Source organism: Penaeus chinensis, chromosome 33 (genome assembly GCF_019202785.1).
Source record: "Penaeus chinensis breed Huanghai No. 1 chromosome 33, ASM1920278v2, whole genome shotgun sequence".
NCBI classification, from domain to species: Eukaryota; Metazoa; Arthropoda; class Malacostraca; order Decapoda; family Penaeidae; genus Penaeus; species Penaeus chinensis.
The window spans coordinates 24,212,682-24,215,181 of NC_061851.1; the positions used below are offsets into that span (position 1 = coordinate 24,212,682).

General features: G+C 37.5%; 1 protein-coding gene across 1 annotated transcript in view; it reads left to right on the forward strand.

Moving 5' to 3' along the window:
- LOC125043195 (cilia- and flagella-associated protein 251-like) overlaps positions 1 to 2,500 on the forward strand; it is a 52,303-nt gene that overhangs the window by 23,445 nt on the left and 26,358 nt on the right. Inside the window, 2 exon segments of the mRNA XM_047639194.1 lie at positions 1 to 65; positions 378 to 480. The exon segment at positions 1 to 65 is cut by the window's left edge and continues 587 nt beyond it. Of these exon segments, the coding sequence (XP_047495150.1) occupies positions 1 to 65; positions 378 to 480 (168 nt within the window).

Sequence of the window (2,500 nt, forward strand, 5' to 3'; positions counted from 1 at the left end):
CAGGAAGAGAGGGCCAAAGAAGAAAAAGAAACCAGAAGTGAAGACTCCCAGGAGGCCAGCAAATAGTGAGTTGTGAAAATAACTTTTTAGCTTGTAGATGGGAAGATTTGGCAGTTCAACCCAAGAACCATTTATTATCAATTCTTAGATGCCATTACAACATTCATAGATTGATTTAGAGTACTGGAATTTGTGACTGTTTCTCTGCTAAGGTTTGATTGAATCTAAAATGTCTATTTTTTCTTAAACTTTGTTTGTTTCATGTATAAAGGAGAATCTCAGTGTATCTGTCTATGGATATGCAGTTGCCTATCTCATATCAACAGTTCATATTTTCAGTCTCTTTAACCCTTGATGTCTTCTTCTTTTGTGCTTAGTTATTGGAGATGGAGATGTTGAAACACCCGAAGGATGGACCAGGATAGTAGTACAACGTACCACTGGGGCATCAGCTGGAAAATTTGATGTCTATTATTACAGGTTAGTGATTGTAGTTTTAAGTTTTACCATTAATAAAATGGTAAGTTTAAATAATTTTTGTTTATTATTATCAAGCCATTGCACCCAGGAAAATGTTCTGTTTCCTGTAGTATTGATATGTGAAATGTATCTATACACAGATTGCTCCACAGGGACTCTTCCAGGTCAATTAGTAGAAAATTTATTTTTTAATGCTATTGATATTGATGCATTAAAATTATTAGTGGTATTAACCCTATTATGTCAATATCATATAAAAGAATATATTTCTGAATATCAAAGAAAAGGGGTAAACAGGTGAGGGAAGTCAGACCTTTTAATGACTAAGTTCTAGAGGAGCCATCTATGTGTAAATACAGTTGATAAACTAAACTCACTGTGGGCATGGCATGTGCATACATGCTATCCTAGGTGGCAATGAGTTAATTAACCCATCACTGCTTGGTGAAGAAAATAAATAAAAATTCTACACTGCATCCTGCTTGAAGCGCTCTGGCACGCCACTGCGGCGTATAGTGGTATGCTGCAGACCAAGTGGTTTGTTATGATGCCACTAGGCGTGGCCCGGCAGAATTGGGTTAATTTATCATTGATGTTGTCATTTTGAATATAAATAAAGTAAAACTTTTTGTAATGAAAATGATATTACTATTATATGCTATTTAGTAAACTCTGTGCCATTGTTGTTTGGTTCTACCTTGCAAAATTGTGTAGGCTGAATGATGTAATACAATGCCCATAGACCCTCTAATCAATTTTGATATTAATGTCAGCTATGAGAAAGTAATCCCTGAGAAAATAATATTGTATAAGAGTTTGAAAATGTTACACGATTGTTTAGATGCTTAACTTCTTGGACCCAGGTGATGTGACCATCATGTCATAAAAAAAAATCCAGGTCGAGGGTGGGTGACATGAACATGACATCACAGTAAAATCTGGCTGCAGACTGGGTGATGCAAACCTGCTATCGTGAGCATTGCAGCTGAAGGCCGGGGTAATGGAAAAGACACGCCACAAGTGCACAAACCTATTGGGAGGTTTATTTTACTCATTTGGCAATTTTGCATTATTCCCATTGGTGTATGAGAGTAGAATGTAATGTCCGTGAGTGGTGACTGGAAGAGCGCCGGCTCCATTGAATTGTAAATTACCATGTGAAATGATAAGGAGTCTGTGCAAAGAAAAAACTATTACCATCTGGATAATGCATTTCAAATGGCAAATATTGACATTGGAAAATGGCTAAAAAGCCAAAAGCACTTATGCATAAAAAGAATAAATAACTTTGCAAATAGAAAGCATTAAGTCTTGTCACCTTGCACATGTGTTTGCATGCACCCGGCCTATAAGCAGCCACCCGGCAGAGTGGTTGCCCATATTTTTGGTGATTTAATTACTGTGAACCCAACCAGATCCAATGGGTGAATAGAAGAAGCAATGTATTGAAAAATTTAATTGGCAAATATAGAGGAGTACTGATATAATCTGCATGGTTAATGGGCCAGATGATTAGATACAAAATTTTAAATAGGAAGATCAGAAGGTAAAGTGAAGTCTCCCAGGAATGCAGGTTGTGCTTTTATTGAAATAATGTATTTTGTGCACTGGGAAATATAGTAGATGTACATGTATGCATCGCCTAGACCATGTGCATATAAATGTCAGAGGGTCTAAAACACCAAGTTGGCCAAAGCCCAGGCTTGCAGTGCTCAAGTGGCTATTTACAGAGTTGTGCAATGCTTGTTAGTAATAACAGTTTTTTATTTTTTATTCTTAACTTATGCCGACGGGTATCAGAAATCTCTGAGCATCATAAACTACAGTGATTTCTGGCAATGTCCAGCCATTGGGTGTGGGAGTCTGCTACATGTAGCGGAACATCCTGCTCCACGTGCTCTGGCGCGTCAATGCATGTACAGCTATTCCCCGCAGACCAAGCAGTATTTTATGATGCTTGTACACATGACCGATTGGGAATGGATTAGCAAAAAGACCAATTTAAGCTGTGTTCCTGAAT